Source organism: Amblyomma maculatum, chromosome 7, assembly GCF_055883805.1.
Source record: "Amblyomma maculatum isolate TAMU_Amacu chromosome 7, ASM5588380v1, whole genome shotgun sequence".
NCBI classification, from domain to species: domain Eukaryota; kingdom Metazoa; phylum Arthropoda; class Arachnida; order Ixodida; family Ixodidae; genus Amblyomma; species Amblyomma maculatum.
The window spans coordinates 60,731,427-60,748,911 of NC_139350.1; the positions used below are offsets into that span (position 1 = coordinate 60,731,427).

General features: G+C 43.8%; 2 protein-coding genes across 2 annotated transcripts in view; one reads left to right on the plus strand and one right to left on the minus strand.

Moving 5' to 3' along the window:
* Nucleotides 1–13,750, plus strand: part of Fatp1 (Fatty acid transport protein 1) — a 127,447-nt gene extending 113,697 nt beyond the window's left edge. Inside the window, exons 9-12 of the mRNA XM_084609133.1 lie at nt 4,704–4,841; nt 6,123–6,287; nt 8,387–8,533; nt 12,026–13,750. Coding sequence (XP_084465259.1) covers nt 4,704–4,841; nt 6,123–6,287; nt 8,387–8,533; nt 12,026–12,183 — 608 coding nt within the window. The 3' untranslated portion in view covers nt 12,184–13,750. The remainder of the gene's footprint in view (nt 1–4,703; nt 4,842–6,122; nt 6,288–8,386; nt 8,534–12,025) is intronic.
* A 616-nt stretch (nt 13,751–14,366) lies between these two features.
* lsn (vacuolar-sorting protein SNF8) lies at nt 14,367–16,897 on the minus strand. The gene has a single exon (XM_084609134.1). The coding sequence runs from the start codon at nt 16,710–16,712 to the stop codon at nt 15,981–15,983; it is 732 nt and encodes a 243-aa protein (XP_084465260.1). The 5' UTR covers nt 16,713–16,897; the 3' UTR covers nt 14,367–15,980.
* Nucleotides 16,898–17,485: the final 588 nt, after the last annotated feature.

Consider the following 17,485-nt stretch of genomic DNA (forward strand, 5'->3'; position numbering starts at 1 on the left):
GTCGGAATGCATTCGCTGCAAGATGACTGCAGATCAACCACCAGGCGGCTCCATGTTCAGGGTGCGATCATTACGCGGGGAATTTAAAAAATGGAATTTTGACCTCAAAATTCAGGGGTGCGATCATTACGCGAGTGCGATCATTATGCGAGTAAATACGGTAGTCATGAAAACCAAATCGTTGACTGCTTCAAAGGTAATTTCTCTTCTAGATTTTGTTTACAGGCACCACATGAGTGTAGTGCCAATTACTGATTGATTGCCCTGTTTTGCTTCTGGTTTCATATTTTACACTGTGAAGTTGTGCAGTCATGCATATTACGATTTTTCTTATAACATGAATTCACTTGGAACAAAAATTTTAAGGCAGTTTGCGCCTTGTAGAAAGCTGGATTCAGCAACTTGCAGCCAACTGAATGCTGATACATAGCAGGGGTTCATGGGAGATGAAAAGTAGAAGTCAAGTAATATATTAATGAAGCACCTTCGGGAACAATATGTAACTGCATCACAATACTTTCTACTGTATCGCATTTGAAGCATGACAATGACTCGGATAATTTCTTGTAGCTCCTAATGCCAACTGAGCAGAGACCTTACTCTTTTTTTAAGAAAAAAGTTCGATTCATTAATACAGACTCGTTTTATAGACAGGTTTGTGTGGAAACCAAAGTGTCTATATTAACGAGGCACGACTGTACACCGAAAATGTTCGAATTCACCACAGTTTCACTGCACTGCGCGCTCCACTGCAGTGCTTCATGGCGTGAAGTTGCAGTGTTTGGAAGGCCGTCTTTACAAAACAGCTCCGTCACATTGGTAATGCTTCAATGAAATGCTTGACCACTTTGACTGTGTGGCGAAGCATAGCCAAAATGTGACGGGGGCCTTTTTTTGTGAAGAGGGGCTTTCCCGACAAAGTGCACAAAGCAAAGCATTTGATGAAACTAGACAATAACATCGTTCTCTCTGCGGTTCTGTCTCAAATGCATACAACCACCGTGCAGGTGTTCATCAGGTAAAATTGTGATGCAATTGTTTTTTGGCAATATTTTTATGCCCATTGGATGTACATATTGTTCTTGTCCTTTGAAGGCTTAATTAACGAGAGTTTACTGTATTCATCAGCAATATGACAGCTCCACTCGGTTTCACGCAGGTCCTTCCTGTACAGAAAACCAGTTTGCAGAATTCTGTATCAAATTTGCACTGGATTTTTCAGAAATAAGCAAGATGAACACTGTTTGCTATATTTTAATTTTCCTTTTTTTTTTTTTTCCCTGGTCAAATATTCATTATTTGATTCATTATTCGAAGGCATTTTTTTTCCCGTATTTGTATTTGATTTGGATTCGAAGATTTCAATATTCGCACACTGCTAGTGCTAACATTTATAGGCCTTGAAACACAGTTGAGCCTTGGTGTAACAAACATGGACATTATGAATTATTGGCCGCATAGAACTCTTTCTATATAATTTTAATGAACACACGCAATTTTTACCTTATATACTGAACACGATAAGTCGCAACGCAGATTATCAAAACTCCTCAGTGAGTGCCAAGCGGTGCCTGCTTGCATGGCAGCCTTTGCCACTGTGCACAGGTGCCTGGTGGGGTGCGTTAGGTGTGGGTGCCTTGATATGTGCTCTTATCTTCTACTATTGTTTTTATCTCTCACTCACCAACAGCACCACAGAAGGTGCAATGGGGGGGTGTTGGTAGCCAGGTGGAAGTCATGCTTTTCCCACCTGTTGGTACCCCTAGAGCTCTCCAGAAGCATTGGCATGGATGGTTGTGGACTCACAATAACCATCCAGTACTCATGCCAGCTGTTGCAGACGTGGTGGAAACACTAATAGCTTTCACTTCGACATGTATTTAACCCAGGACACAACTGTGATTCAAAGAGCACAACTGTGATGCAAAGAGCCTGGGTCTTGCATTCCAGCACTTTGCTTGGCACTTTACTTGCCATCATTGCATGCTGGCAGTGTTGTGCAGGGAAGTCAACCTGACTGGTGCTCAGCTTTTTACGAATGGCCTTCAATGCTTTTGCAAGATCGACTTCCCCGTTTATCTTGTAAAGACTGCCTAGTTGTCATTCCGTCGTTCACGGTATTGTGCGCATTTTTGGTGAAATTTTACATTGCGAATTTCAGCGGCATCTATATATATACATTTTATTGCCTGTCTGCGAGAACAGGGTTTGACTGTGTTGTCCATGCATTATACTAGTCAGAAATATGTTTTGCTTTTGGGTGACAATATTTCCCGGTAATGTTGACTATCCTGCTGCAGCATAGCAGAAACTAATCCCATGACTCATTACATATTGCATATTGCTGGAGGCCAATGGAGAATGAAATTATAGGTGGACGGGTGTTAAAACAGATGGCCTGCACGTAAAGAATTTTGCAGCAATGAGGGGTAAAAAAACTCCCAAGCCTTGGAAATTAGTTTCTGTACTCCGTCTTGTCCTGCAAAGTTTTGCTTGCACAAGTGCTGGACAGTATGCTCTGAAATCAGTAATGTTTTTTGGGAGTGCAATGCTTTAAATAGAGCCAAATTATGAAAAAAATTCATTTACCTTAATATCTCTCAAATCATCTGAAATATTGCCTGTGTTTTCCTGTCTGAATACTGTCTGTCTGAAGTCTGAAAGCGAAGAACCTTCTCTACATAGAAAATTGAATGTTGTGTATGGTTTTTTTATGTTTTCAGGCTTATAGTTTGTACAGACTTCTGCCATTTTTAAAGCTGGCTGGTAAAAGTAGTAGTACTAGGTATAGATGCATTTGGATACGCAGTAGATTGAAGAACGCTATTTCTTATGTGAGAAATGCTTTTTAATAATTGGACCCACCACATTGGCCTGGTGCCTTTGGTGTTCACCCCCTGATATGAGAGGTGAGCGCCGGGTACAGTGGTTGCATTCTGATGGAAGTGAAATACCAAGACCCCCGTGTACTCATATTTTTCTGCGTTGGAAGAGCACCCTAAGTAGTACCTCATGTCCCCTCAGTGCCTCTTGGGCATGCAAAATACCCACTAATGATGATAAATACTAATAATGTTGCAGGTACAGTCGAACCCGGATATATCGAACTCGAAGGGGATTGCGAAATAGTTCGATATATCGATAATTCGATATACAGAAATCGGCTTGGGACAGCACTTACGATGCGAAAAAACGATACCGCATTTGTCGCGTAATCAACTCACTCGCATATGAACCCACCCTTCACTTTTGCACTCGAGAATTTGGAAAAAAAAAAAAAAAGCGTTAAGGCCAGCTCGCTCACATGCAAGCGACGAGCCGCATCTCAGCGAGGAGCTGCAGCGACAGAGCAAAAAATTTCCAACTTGTTGGAACTGCGTCCCTCTGCTGTTCTGTTCGAGCCACCGCGGCAGCTCGAAACAAGGTTTCTGTGTCGCCGCGACAGAAATCGCCAGCGTTTTCGCTTGCATGTCGCACTCTGTTTCGGTCGTCTCATCCACAGCTTATTTCTTGGCAGCATGCCAAGATGCTGCGCAGCGATAACCTCATTGCGTGTTAATCTTTTGATAGCTCCTGCGGCGGCGGGGAGCGAACTTGGCAAACTGCCCGTGATGGCTTTTGCACAAGCCTGGTTCGATTTATCACGCCGCGCTTGGGGCGGGCGTAGTCCACTGCCACAAAATATTGGAAAGCGTGATACAGTAGCTGCGAATTCTGTTTGAAGCGAAAAATGCTAAAAGCCGGTGTCATGATCGCAGCTGACCGCGTGCTTTCGTTAATTCATAAATGCAAGAATAAACGACTCCCGCAAAAAAAAAAAAAAAAAAAGTTGCTTCGTAACGCCATATCTTACGCTATACCGCGCATGCAGCACAACGATAACAATAGACGACTCTCGGGAAAAAAAGAAAAAAAAAGATAGATCTGCCGCTTGTTAACTTCCGCAGGCGCCATAGCCACGTCTGCGCGCAGAGGGTTCGCAACACACGCTGGGGAAAGTGTCCGACGTTCTGTCTGAAAACGGGCTCGGCTGGCTTGGCGCATGCGTAGCGCGTGCTACTGCGAACAAAGGCCGGGAAAGAGAAAGGAGAGAGATAGCTCAGCAAAAGAATGGGCACACCCTTGCGCTTCGCTCTGTCGCGTTTTTCCCCACTTGTTCCCACCGGTTCTCTCTGGTTCATTCACGCACATGGCTTGCAAACGTCATGTGCTGGCGCGCGGGCGGGAAACAATAACCGCAAATGAGCGCCTTTAGGGAATGGATGCGGTGCTGCCTTAGCTGAACTGTCCCCTCTCATTACTTCCGCACGTGGCTTGAAAACGTCACACGGCAAACGGCCGAGGGTGATGCGATAGTCTTTGGGAAAGGCGCACTTTCCAGTGCGTGGTGAGGAGTTCGATATATCGAACGACCGGTGAAATTGAGTTCGATATATGACACGGCTTTCCTATACTTTTACATGGGATTTTCAAGGGGATATTCTGTGGGTTCGATATAACCGAAATTCGATATATCCGGGTTCGACTGTATTTCATTATTTTTACATTACTATTACTTTGTGTCATTGCAACAATATAGCTTTGCAAATTGTTGAAAGCAAAAGTCTTCGTGCTCGTCCTGTATTTGGTACTGTTCTGTGAGCCCCGCTCTTCAGTACTCGGTAACCTCTTTCCGCTTCTTTTTCCTGCTCTCATTTGTGTAGATGAAGTTGGCGAACTTGTGGGGCGCATCGTGCGTGACGATCACATTCACTCATTCGATGGTTATGCAAATAAAGCGGCGACCAGCAAGAAAGTCTACAAGGATGTGTTCAAGAAGGGCGACATGGCCTTTGCCTCAGGTAGGCCGCTGTGTCTGTTTCTACTTTGCCTTCCCAATTATGTACTCTGTCCTTAGTGAACTACATATATTATGATGAGGCTACCCAAAAGTAATAGAAAATAATATGCCTCTGCCCGTACCACTAGGTATAACTTTAGTGAACTAAAGGCATAAATTGACAGCTGCAGTGCTATGCAGTAATTTCTTGTTAAGTGATCTGTGCATGTTACAGGGTGTTTGAACGGAGGTTTGCCAAGAAAAACTTCCCAACGTTTGTAGAAAAATGGTGGGTGCCGGCGACTTTTTTTTCCCTTGCCAGTACGAGCACTAGGAAGTGACTTCAAACTTTACTGAAATAGCTTGCAAGTCCATACATTCGAGCAGGCTCCAATTTCTGTGCTGATAATTTGATGAAAACATGGCCACATCAGTTGAGTTATATGTAGCAGTGTCTTGGAGAGGTACGATGACATTACCTGAAAGTTTTGAACTGCTTGTTTTTTTTATTTTTTTTAGGGTTTCACCACTACTTCTGTTGTCTGTGTTGCTTTTTTTCCAACACAACGTTCAAGCTTCAGAAATCCTTATTGTCTGATTGCTTTGGCGCAAGTTTTTTATGCTCACATGAGTGGCTACATGTGCTTCTCCATTGGAATGCTAGTGGTGGTAACTTAAGCCTGAGCTGCTGTCCAAGCAAGCCATGTAGCATGCCAGCACCGGCTGGGAGTCATTCACTGAATTTGCAACACAGTTGTGCTGCTATTGATGCCTTGAATGTAATGTCTTGGTTTAGCATTCACCGTAATTCTCTAATACCCGCATTGAGTAAAAGTTTGTCTGGCTGCTTACGTCTGCTACGAGAAGCCAGGCATTGACAATGCACTGTATTGCTATTTTTTGTGAATTAGTAGTGTTTAAACATGACTATACTATAATTAGATGTTTATTAATTAAGCTCATCCACCATAATAAATGAGTGAAAGTAAAATTATTGTCTGGAGACAATGCAGTAGTGTTTCACTCAAAATTACGCTAAACCCAATGCATGAAAGGTGAATGGATGATGCAGCTTAAGCAGAGCCCATGGGATATGAAATCGCCATCGTGAGGGCATGACTTAGCTAGAGGTTTTGTTCGCATGAATTGAAATTGAAGTAACAAGGTAGGAGAGTCACGAGACAAGATTCTTAAAATCTAGCACAGGATAAAAAAAAAAGGCACTGGTTTGCATTTGTGAAAGTGCCACGCACAAATGTGCTAGTCTGATTTGTTATGCCTGTGTCTGGTTTTGTCTTTTCAGGAGACCTGCTTGTTATGGATGAGTTTGGTTACTTGTTCTTCAAAGACAGAACGGGTGACACCTTCCGTTGGAAGGGAGAGAATGTGTCCACATCGGAAGTGGAAGGAGTGGTTGCAAGGATAGCAGGCCTCACAGATTGTGCAGTGTATGGAGTTGAGATTCCAGGTTTGTTTGGGCTGCCACTTTATAATCAGTCTTCTTTTTTTTCATCTACACGCGTCTGATACTTGTTCAGAGCTCGTTCGACCTGCAAAGACCGTTGTGTCTTGTACACTATAAAAGTGCTACTGTTCTTTTTCATGTAGCATGTGAAGACTGAACCTTTATTGTTGCTCGACTTGTGCTTTCTAACATAGTTCTCGTAATGTAAGTAAATACAGCTATAGACAATGCACTGCAGGCTGACTCCCAGAAGCTTCATGACTGCACACTACTTAAATATCATTTACTACTATCAGTCATCAGGTAACTGAATGATTTCAGTATTATATGAAAGCAATAATCCAGCGGCTACTAGCACGAGGGCAGTGTTGTCCTGCTTTCTTGTGGAGCAGCTGCACAGCAGCGCTATGGCACTTACATTGCCGTAGTGCAGCTGGGAAGATGAGGACTTAGGTTTGAGGTGGACGATCCTGCGGCCCAGCGTAAGCTGCCGCTTGTAATAGAACGAGGTTTAATTGGTAACAAATGTGTGTCTTGTTTCAGCCAACTACACAAAAGCTAGGTGTCGGAGGAGAGCAGAACATGTGCAGCACTGCTTTCGCATGATATTGGAATTTCAACCAAAATTCCCTGCATTTCTTTAAACCGATTTTCTGTGTGGGCCAGAGTACACAGGATTTCTCCTATATATATACCAAAGATTTAAAAAATGCTTGTATACACTCTGCAGTTAAACTGGAAACATATCGAGTGGATTCACTCTTGAATTCCTCAATTTTTGCATTTCAGTAGGAATGTTTAAATTAGCATATGTGGGCTCAGTCCTTCTAGACGGAGGATTGAGAACACATTTTTGTTTGCCATGCTGTCAATAAAGTATGCATCTATGACTGTGACTGCATCAGTTTAGACACATGCTAACAGGCAGTAGGGGAGCTGTCATCCAAATACAAAACACTTGTGCAATGAAGCAGCAGTTACGATAAACATGCCATTTCTGCTCTCTGTTAATTCTGTGTATAACCTTCAGCTTGGTATTTCTTGCTTAATTTTAGCCTGTTGTACAGAGTGTAATGCAAGATACTTACTGTTGGTAGCTGGCAAAAATACTGCTTCCTGCAGATTGTTAGTTAGAAACTAACTTGCATTGTTCAAGGCATTCTGCACCTGCCTGAAGTGTGAACAACACAAGAGTGCAATTTTCAGTCAACTTGCCGATTTCTTGCACAGCTAGAGTCCAAGAACTTCAGGAAGCCAAATGCTAGGAAGAAATCTGGAAATTTCAGCCTTCCCATTGCCCCATCGTTAGAGTTAGTATTAAAGCACTTTGGTTAACAACAGGGGGCATTTTCCACAGTCAGTTTCTTACCCAGCTTTAGCAGACGAGTTATTGCCAATGAGCTCTAATGTGAGCTGTGAGCATGCCCTGCAGTTTTGTGTTTAATCATCCGTGGCAATAAGTCTAGAGACCTCTAGGATAAATCTAGGACTTGCTGCACTGGGTTTTCAAACATGGAGTGGAGCTTCCTGCTGGTGTGCTTGGAGGGTGTAACAGCACGAAGGTAAAAAAAAAAAGTGCCATTACCTTTAAAAGCTGGATGACTTGTCTTGACCTGCAAGTCTGCCTTGAAGCAGGCCATCTAGCATAAGCTAAACACACAAAGTTCTTTTGCTAGCCAGTGGGAACAAGGTAGGAGAGGTGGCATGTATACTTCCTACCCTGTTCACTGCAGCATTCCTAAAAAACAATGTTCTGGTTCTTAATGATAGGAATTCTCCCCTTCCTCTGCTTGAATTTTTAGGGAAGGTAGAATTCATCACCTAGAAAGCTTTGGACTTCCTATTTAAAAATTGTGAACCTTCTAAAGCCAGACATACATTAGATGTCACACGGCATTGTTACGCATTGCTTATATGAAAAATGAATGCAAAGTGGCTTCTCCCCACATAACAGGGAAAGAATCTTGGCAAGCACTGTTGTAAAATAGCCAAACACCATTCACTTCCCATAAAGGCAACAAGGTTATACTTTGGGTGGATACTTTCAGTTGATACGTATGGTTTCCCAATGACAGTATATTATGTGCACCTTTCGTTGTCAGGATCTGAAGGCAAAGCTGGCATGGCTGCCATCTGTGATCCTGAGAACAAACTGGACCTGAAGACCTTCCTCAGAGATGTGCGGAATGCTCTCCCTCCTTACGCAATACCACTCTTTATTCGTGTAGTAAAGGATCTCGAGGCTACCGGTGAGTTCTGACGCATTTTTCTCTGGGCATGCACTAGTGCTGTTTTGCTAGTTGCGAACAGGAGGGTTGTGGAAACTATTCTGCTTAAAGCAATAAGAAGAGGTGGAACTCTAAAACACTTTTCCTTTTCATATCGTGGTTAGTTTATTTTGCCTCATTTTTAGCCCAATTATTATAGCAAGGTTGTCCTCGTGCATGCGAAAACAGTCCAACAAAGTGGATCACAATCTGTGCTATGATGTACTGATAACAGGTGGGTCAAAGAGAAAACTGTGGGCAAACAGATCTGTTCGTATGCAGTACTGGTGGCTCCACTTTGATTCACTGAAAATATCTGTTTTGCTAAAACCACTATTGTACATGTTACCTGCAAGAAGCAAGTGATTTTAATTTCTACCACTTTACCTGAATGTAACTGACTTCACTGGTCCCCCAAAATTAATCTTACTATTGTATTACATTATTTTCATTCCTGCTCATATTTCCTTGACACAAATAGTATGCATAGACGAGAATCCAGTGTGGCTCGTTTGATCTGTTGTGTGTTGTAATTATTTATTTTTTTTTCTTCAAATTTCCTTCTGAAAACAGCAGCAACACTGAAGGCTCTCTCTGTGCACGTTGGAAGGAACAGTGGAGTTTTAACGTGTGAACACCTGCGCACGAGCAGCATAGTGCCACTCTTCATTGGTGTTTGCACTCTGAGAGAACAAAAGTTCAGCTCGCTAAACATGACACTCTGTTGTGCCTTCATGAGGAAATGCGAACTGGTAAACATGTGGCTAGTTGGTGCAGGCCACTGAAAAGAACTACCGTAACAACCCACGTCACGAATAAGGACAGGGTAGTCAAAGTAGCCGAGGAGTTCTATACTGATCTATACATTAGCTGAAGTCTAGTCAAAACAATAATGAGATAGGCAGTACTGCAAAAAAAGACAGAAATTCTGCCAGAAACGAAGCAAGAGGTTAAGAAAGCTTTAGAAATGATGAAAAAGGGAAAAGCAGCTGGAAAGGATCAGGCAACTGCAAATTTGTTGAAGGATGGGGTGAGAGGGATATTGTGCTAGAAAAACTGGCCACCCTGCATACGCAATACCTGGTGTCATTGACTGTACCAGAGCCATGGAAGATCTCTAACATCGTCTTAATTCATAAGAAAGGGGATGCTAAGCACTTGAAAACTTGCAGGCCAATCAGCTTACTATCTGTTACGTATAAGGTGTTTAATAAGGTAATCGCTAATAGAATCAGGACAATGTTAGACATCAGTCAAGCGAAATATCAAGCAGGTTTTCAGAAACGGTACTTTACTATCAATTATATCCATACCATCAACCAGGTGATAGAAAAATGCTCGGAATATAGCCAGCCCTTATACATAGCATTCATTGATTACAAAAAGCATTTGACTCAGTTGAAGAAAGTAACAAAATTCCTTTAAAGAAAGGTGTTAGGCAAGGAGACACTATCTCCCCAACACCATTCACAGCTAGCTTAGAAGAAGTATTCAGAGCGTTGGAATGGGAGCAGTTAGGGATAAAAGTAGATGGAGAGTACCTCATAAATCTGCGATATTCTGATGACATTGCCTTTCTAAGTAACTCAGGGGATTAACTGCAAAGAATGATTGATGACCTAGACAGGGAAAGTAGAAAGGTAGGATTGAAAATCAATATGCACAATTCTAAAGTAATGTTCAACAGCCTCGGGAAGGAACAGTAGTTTACGTTAGGTAGCGAAACACTGGAAGTAGTAGGCGAATATGTCTACTTAGGACAAGTAGTAACTGCAGATCCGGACCATGAAAAGGAAATAACAAGAAGAATAAGATTAGGATGGAGCGCATTTGGCAAGCACTCGCAGATTATGACTAGCAGCTTACCGGTATCGCTCAAGAGGAAAGTATACAACAGTTGCATCTTACCTGTAGTCACCTATGGGGCTGAAACGTGGAGGCTAACCAAGAGGGTTTTACTTAAGTTGAGGACAACCCAGAGGGCCATGGAACGAAAAGTGGTAGGGGTAACATTAAGAGATGAGAAGTATGCAGAGTGGGTCAGAGAAATAATTCAATTTACCAACATCCTAACGGAAATTAAGAAGAAGAAATGGACATGGGCAGGACATGTAGTGCGAAGAGAGGATAACCGATGGTTGCTTAGGGTAACAAACTGGATTCCAAGGGAAGGAAATCGTAGCAGAGGGCTGCAGAAAGTTATATAGGCAGATGAGCTTAAGGAGTTCGCATGGATCAAATGGATGCAGCTAGCACAGAACCGGGTTAATTGGAGAAATATGGGAGAGACCTTCGCCCTGCAGTGGGTACAGTCAGGCTGATGATGATGAGTTCAGATGCGGGACGGTAGCGCGCGAGCTGCAGGCTAGCATGCGACGCGCTCGTGCTTTTTCACATCTAGCACCACGCGCGGCGTGCGCACGCTATGAGTGTTTATTCTGGGTTTTTGCGATCGCTGTCATACAGTGCATCGTTAGCCATGAGTCGCTTTCTAAAGACATCTTTCTCATACCTCTAAACACATTCGGTATCCCATATTTCTTGAAGGCGCGACTGACGAGCTCCTTGGGAATGCTGGTGAAGCGTCCGCGATGCTCCGAGAGACTTTGTGCAATGTGCCGAGTGATCCTTTCGCTGTCCCTACATTGTACGAGGTGCGATCAACCTCCTTCCGGTCGCGTGTGCGCCACAGGCAGCATGGTCACGAGGATTGCGGGGTGAGCGTGGTGAAACCGAAACCATCGAAACAGTGAGCCAACGGCACTGCTAGGTAGCACTTCCTCTGGCTGGATGCCGCATAGAGTTAAAACACCCAAGACTAGAGAGAAAGCGATGGCGGCACTCCCATGTAAACCCTCTCCACTCCTTTGCTAATCGTGTTCGCAGCCATCATGGTACTTCTTGTATACTACAGCTGCGTACAGCCAGCGCATTCTAGTTCTAGGTACAGCAGACGAAACGATACGAAACTATCACAAGTACGCTTTTATCAGCCTTTATGTCAGTTAAATTTTACAAATGCAAGAAAATAAAGTGTGAAAACATTTTTTTGTGAACTTTAATGCTTGATAGATCTACTTTCTAGTTTGTTTTTTTGTGCAAGTAAAGCAAAAATAATTAATATGAGTACCACCATGGCGCTACACGAGTGTAGCACAATAGGAATAACTGGATATCCTTGCAGAAAGCAATGTATTTTTAAAGGAAGTGTCATTTATTAAAGTAATCGGTTACTTGTTATGCATTAGTACAGCCCTGGTTTAAACTGAACAAAACTAGCAATAACAGTTCCTGATTAAAGTTAGCCTGATGCCTTTCACTGAAGCATGACAAAGAACAGCAGACATCCTCATATTGTAATGAACTCCAGGTGGGTACGTAATGCTGTGCACCATTCCGTTACATGCAAGTGCTGCAGCCAAGCATCTTGTTAGCTTCACTCTCTGACCTTTGTTTGTTTTCCCCCTAAAACAGGCACTTACAAGATCAAGAAGGTTGATCTCCAGAAGCAGGGGTACGACATCGATGCGATCGATGACCCCATGTACTTTCTCGATCTGACAGCCAATGAGTATGTGCCGCTGACAAAGATCATCTACGAGAAGATTCAGCGAGGCGAAGCCAGGGTCTGAAAGCTGCGTCCAACGCGACCCCGCACGTTCAAGGACCAATGAAATTCTCAGCTTCATACACGTGCATGCCAAGTGCATGAGAAGCAGTGTGACTAAATTGTGTTGGCCACTGCTGCACTTTCGGCCCTTCCAAGACACTGAAGTACCTACTGTTTTTTGTTTTGCGTCCAATCAAGGCATCTTTCCCTTCCACTGGCCTTTTAAGGGTTTGCATATGGCCCACTTAGTTACGTGGCACTCTGAAGAGTTAGTAGTACAAATAAAAAATGCAACGAATAACAAGGAAACTTGGATGGTTATAGCTGTTGCTACCCCCTTCAAATTGTTGCAATCTTTCGAAACAGTTTGCTAGCTATCTTGCCACAAAGCACCTTTGAATGGTGTTGGGAGACCAGAGGAAAGGACAGTTTTGTGAGGGGAACGATTCCAGGTGCTTTTTGTTTCCTGTTCTGCGTTACTTTGTGTAAAGTATGTTTACTTGTGACATGCCATGTGATAGGTTGTTGCCACACTGTCCAAACATCGCTCAACTTGCTGGCACATCGCAAAGAAAAGGCAGTGCCATTTCTGCTGTTATAAAGCTGCCGCCTTGTTATTGCTAAGCTGCTGCAGAGAGAAAATGCTGTTCTGTAATCTACAGTGCGTCATCCTACTTGCTTTTATGTGGCTCTCACATTCCATTACCAGAACGATGTCTTTTCAACAGAGCTGTCATTTTGCTGCTTTTTGAGATTATGCAGATACCCACTGTGTACTACGTGCACTCCAGTAGCCTCGCATGGCAAATGTTGATACAGCTTTGTATTTTGGTGCCTAGCAGCCTCAGTATCGAGCAGCCTGGCTAGCAACCTTTGACTGGAGTGTAGAGTTCTAGAAAACTGCGATGTCCAATTCTATTGCATCCATTCTCTCGCACCTGAGATAATGTATGGCAAGTGTCATCAACTGAACTACTAGTTCTAAATATTGTCAGATGGCCCAGTTTTCAGTTGTTTTAAAGCATACATACATAGTGGGATAATTTAATCAGATGCTAGAGTATTGCTTCTCACCCGAGCTTTATACATCGTCAGCACCGCTACCCATGTGTTCTGAACTGACGAAAAAAAAGATGGCTCCAGAACTTGCCAGTTGCTAGATGACAAAAAGGTGCACATGCATTACGGGCAGAGTGCATCATTATATAGTAGTACAGTTGTTGAGGCATTTGAGACCTGCTGCTGCTGTTGGTCGTTGTAGAATTTTATTTTGTTAAGAGCAAGGATGTTGGTAGTGTTGGGAAAAAATGCATTTGCTTTTTATAAGAGCACTTTTACGACTGTTGCCCACAGTTTGGTGAGAGGCAGTTTTGCCACTTTACATTTTTCTTTTAACATATAACAGTGGGTGACTGATTGTTGGTTCTTGCTAAGTGAAGGGGTTATGTCGATATTGTACATACAGTGCTGAAAAAGAGAGCAAGGCATATTTTTGTTAGGCTGCTGTGATAAAACCACCAGACCAGCTGAAGCCATCCTGCTGTAATCAAACCTCTGTACTTAGCAAAAATAAATATTACAAATGCCAGTTTCTGGACATTTCTATTCTGTCAGTTAGGGGCCCAGTCATCTGATGGATTGAAGGCAGCTGTGCACGCTTTACGCAGCTGCTGCACCAATTAACCATGAATATTGTTTATATTAACAGCATGCCAATGAATAAAGCACATTGGATAGCAGGTAAGTCTCCCAATGCAGGACCAGCCGGTTCCTCCACAGGCTCTACTGGGCTTTCCTGTGAAAGATGCACGAGGCAAAGCAAATAGCAATGGCACTCAATCTCTGCTGCTGCACTATTTGGCTGGAATGCAAACACTGCGTCAAAAAAACGAACCCAAGCTTTTGCCTGCTTACTTTCCACAAATGTAACCAGACTCCCGGACACTATTGTGGCTCTGCAGCCAAGGTTGCACAAGAAAGGGAAGGAGTTGGGCCTTTGTTCTCGTGCCATGGGGTGTGGCATCCCTTGGTACTTCGGACTATACAGCACAGGGACGAAAACCAGTCTTTTTCCCTTTCCTGCGTAGCCTCTACTGCAGGGAGTAGAGTGGTGTGTATAGTCATGGACAAAAGTTTTCAGGATGTAGATTCATATATTTCTCATTAGTCTATTTGGTAAGTAGTTATCACTTATGCCTGATGATGCTTCTACATAAAGTTTTGTGGGTGCTTTGCCTAGACACACATTAAATAATTTTCTGTGATTCCACATCCAGCAGTTTTGTCCATGACTGTACAAGTAAGAGCTCCTATAGGAGGTAATTGCTGGATGTCATTCATGTTCTGGGTTTGGGAAGCTACAACCAGGCAGCTGCAGCAGTTCACTCCTTGTGAACTATCTTTTCATGTGTTGTAGATAACTTTTGCCTCTTGTTTTTGTCTTATATAAGTGTGCAAATGAGTGGATATTCTCATGAACTAGCTGAAGCAGAAAAGACCAGGCATATTTGAAAGTTTCTAACTCTGGAAAGATATCAAACCTGCACACTGCAGGACCACTGCAGCACATTTAATTGAGGTATCTAGGCGTCTTGCAGTAGTAGTAAAAAAACAATCACTGTAAAGTGTGAGGCAGGGAATTTCAAAATATTCGGATAAAAGTTCATGGTCCATGGCACGGACTTGTGTTTGGGTTGTTTTGTAACAGGCGAAATTAAGGCATACAACTTTTTTGACAAGTGGGTGAGCCCAAGAACTGTGAGGGTGCCAAGAGTATGCGCTGTTTCTGGAGAAGTGATGGTTTGGTTTATGGGGTTTAACGTCCCAAAGCGACTTGGGCTATGAGGGACACCGTAGTGGAGGGCTCTGGAAATTTCAACCACCTGGGGTTCTTTAATGCGCACTGACATCACACAGCACGCGGGCTGGAATTCAATCTCGCATCCTTGGGCACAGTACCTGAGCACCTTAACCACTGCACCACCACGGTGGGGTTTTTGGAGAAGTGAGTAAACTGGAACTTGTTTGCTTAGCTAGCTTAAATTGTCACCTCTATCTACTTGGAAGTGACTTGCTACAGCTGAATCCAGCAAAATTGCTTGCTGCACATGGCGTTACTGTGATGCTAGATTTCAGGTCGTGCATTCAAAGCAGTGCTTCATAGGTGCTATTAAATCTGCAAAATATCCTTGCTGGGTCTGCTGTCTGCACTCTGAGCAGATGACAGTATGTGCTCTACTGTGTCATGCAAGTAAAGCAGCTACTTATTTACCAACTGAGGCATGAGCAGGGCTATGAATATTTGTTAGTAAGGCCTTAGCAAACAGCTCCCATAAACCTATACTCCAGTTACACCTCAACCTTGCACTACACAGTCAAATAACATGCAAGAGAACTCCATGTTTCAATTGAGCCATGACCAGAGTAACACATGCTTCAATGCAGCATACATATTCTGTGAGAATGCATATCAACATACAAGTCTTACAAATGCGTGCGAAAACTGCATATATTTTAAATACAAGCAGTAGGTCGAATAGGTCTACAACGTATACGTGCATTTGAAGGGTGCGTAAGCATAGGTAAACTCGCTTTTAAACAGGCAACATTCTCGCAGGGCAACATGGCGAAGTGGCACAGCAAGTTGTGTAGCAAAAATAAAAAAGCATCTAATTGCGCAACTTCATAGTGTAGCGAAAATGGTGGCTACACTTAACGGGCGCGTATGAAAAACGCGCAACAGGAAATAATTTGATGCTCGCATAAGTCTAACGCGCGAAACACCCGCGCTGGGGTGCAAGGCATAAAGGCTAAGGCAGACTACCTAACGAGTCCAGGAAACCAGTAGAGGTACTCCTTCGGCGCCTGTGTGTCCAACCAGACGAGGCCCTCCTTTAGGAGATCTTCCAGAGCTTTCTGCGCACGGTCGTTGTCCCAACCCAAGTCCCGAACTAACGACCCGACCGACACGTAGCCAGTAGTCCCGGCGTGTTTGATGACGTTAGTATGGTCGAGGCTAAGTTCAGTGGGCACGGACTGAACCAAATATCGAGAGCCAACAGAGATGAGTTGGAACCCTTTACCCAGCGTCTTGAGCTTCTCGATGGCTCGCAGGAGGTCGTCCTGCGTTATCTCCTCCTGCCTGTGGGCACTGCTGCGAGATTTCGTTACCCTTTCCCTGAGTTCGTCGAGGCTCATAAGGCCACCGTTCCGATGGGACGTTGCAAGACATACTTCGATGATTTGAACGCCAAGCTCGTAGTAGAAGTCGCCAACTCCCAGCATGTCGGCCCAGAAGCCCTTGCTCGACGCGAGCGGGTCGACACCGGCTGTTGCACACATTTCCTGGAACTGCCGCCGAAATTGCGGGTTTTTGCGGATGCCATTTTTGTGGTTAGCGGCGAAGCACTGAAGCTTATCCCGGAACGCTTCCATTTGACGGGTCATCTGCTGCAACTGCTCTTCTGCGAGCTCCGAGCCGCGGTCCTTGAAGCGGGCCTGGGCCAGCTGCTGTTTTTGTATGGCTCCAACTCCACCGACTCGACGTCGCATCTTGACCACTTCGGGAATGTTTTCTGCTACAGCTGCTTTTACTACGTAGCGCTGCGTCGATGTCACACAGCACCGTCAAACGTAGAGATCAAGATTTCGAAGGTGCCGAAGGACTGCAGCAGGATCGGTAGACGCCCTCCCAGTCCACCGCCTTGTTGGCCTTGTCTTGGCAGCGCAACAAAACTGCAATGGCTACTATTGGCTTTCTGCACAGAGTTAGCAGCAACGTGTGACAAATGTCTCGTTTTATTGAAACAGCTAACAATGCAGCGGGTACATTCGCAACTCGTCCCGCTTAATGGTTTATTGTAATATGTACAAACACAACAAAAAACAAAGCAGTACGAGCTTTTCCCTGCAATGTGCCTACATTACTGCTTACACTGTGCCCTTGCTGTGCCTGGCGCCAACTGCGCGCTGGATTTGAAATTCGTTGGAAAGTCCGCGAGGTGAGCGCAAGGTATATATACAATGGTAGCGAAGGCTGGGCCCAAAAACGGTCTAGCGCGACAGCAGCACAGCCACTTTGGGGGGGCCGAAACACTTAGATAATGAAATTCAAAAGCACAAATAAAAACGCTATAAAACAACATAAAGAAATAAATATTTTAATGCCACGTTTTATAAAATAGGTAAACTATTTTAGCAAAACATTACTCCTCATTTTTAATTTTTTGCAACGTTCTTGTTACGCCCCCTGTTGATGAGTGTGCGGTGCATTTGCAGCTTGACTTTGCAGGCCTTGTTTCGGCACCCAGCCACAGTGGCCGCGG

Bases quoted from the DNA above. Each gene is read 5' to 3' on its own strand.
- lsn (XM_084609134.1), bottom strand. From the start codon at position 16,712: ATGCGACGTCGAGTCGGTGGAGTTGGAGCCATACAAAAACAGCAGCTG.